Source organism: Mesitornis unicolor, unplaced genomic scaffold, assembly GCF_000695765.1.
Source record: "Mesitornis unicolor isolate BGI_N332 unplaced genomic scaffold, ASM69576v1 scaffold34052, whole genome shotgun sequence".
Taxonomy (NCBI): domain Eukaryota; kingdom Metazoa; phylum Chordata; class Aves; order Mesitornithiformes; family Mesitornithidae; genus Mesitornis; species Mesitornis unicolor.
In genome coordinates this window covers 293-1,314 of record NW_010170427.1, presented here as the reverse complement: position 1 = coordinate 1,314, position 1,022 = coordinate 293, and the positions used below count along the sequence as shown (strand labels likewise).

At 64.4% G+C, this 1,022-nt stretch overlaps 1 protein-coding gene across 1 annotated transcript in view; it reads left to right on the top strand.

Annotated features, from left to right (window-relative positions):
- Nucleotides 1-1,022, top strand: part of DTX1 (deltex 1, E3 ubiquitin ligase) — a gene marked incomplete at its 3' end in the record, with an annotated part of 7,142 nt that overhangs the window by 5,922 nt on the left and 198 nt on the right. The window contains exons 3-6 of the mRNA XM_010179687.1: nucleotides 2-163; nucleotides 410-471; nucleotides 629-787; nucleotides 889-1,022. Of these exons, the coding sequence (XP_010177989.1) occupies nucleotides 2-163; nucleotides 410-471; nucleotides 629-787; nucleotides 889-1,022 (517 nt within the window). The remainder of the gene's footprint in view (nucleotide 1; nucleotides 164-409; nucleotides 472-628; nucleotides 788-888) is intronic.

The following is a 1,022-nucleotide window of genomic DNA, read 5'->3' as shown; positions in this document are numbered from 1 at the left end:
GGGATGACGGGCATCCTGATGTGCGCAGCGGGGCTGCCTGTCTGCCTGACCCGCGCCCCCAAACCCATCCTGCACCCGCCGCCCGTCAGCAAGAGCGACATCAAACCTGTGCCTGGCGTCAACGGCCTCTGCAGGAAAACCAAAAAGAAGCACCTCAAAAAGAGTAAGGAGCTGCCCACATCCCCATGCGTCCCCAGCTACGCCAGCCCCTGCCGGAGGGGAAACTGAGGCAGAGGCGCTGCTGCTGCCTGCAGGGGTGGGGTTTTCCCAAGGGTTTTGGGGTGATGCTCACAGCTCTTCCGTGCCACGCACTGGCACCCCCTCCTCCTCGTGCTGTCCCCATTCTGGTGGCAGGGCACTGGGGGCATGGGGGCAGGCTCTGACAGTGTGTCCCCTACCCCCACGGCAGGCAAGACTCCCGAGGATGTGGTGCGCCGCTACATCCAGAAAGTGAAGAACCCCCCAGATGAGGTGAGTGGGGTCTCCAGGCAGTGCGGCTTGGCCCGTGGGCGCACCCGAGCGCTGCTGGGGGTTCACAGGCCTCAGGCAGCCCTGTGGTGGGCAGGGAACCAAGGGTGATGTCCCCATCCCACCCGGGCGCTGATGCCCGTCACCCCGATCCTGGCAGGATTGCACCATCTGCATGGAGCGGTTGGCCACCTCCTCTGGCTATGAAGGGGTCCTGAGCCACAGGGGCATCAAGCCAGAGCTGGTGGGCAAGCTGGGCAAGTGCGGGCACATGTACCACCTCCTCTGCCTGCTGGCCATGTACAACAACGGCAACAAGGTCAGCCGGGACCCCCCTGGGGTGAAACCCTCCCCTCGTGGTCACCTGTCCCCATGGGTGGGTGTTGTGGGGGGTGCTGTCCCTGATGGGTGCCTGCACAGGACGGCAGCCTGCAGTGCCCCACCTGTAAGGCCATCTATGGGGAGAAGACGGGCACGCAGCCCCCTGGGAAGATGGAGTTTCACCTCATCCCCCATTCCCTCCCCGGTTACACCGACTCCAAAACCATCCGAAT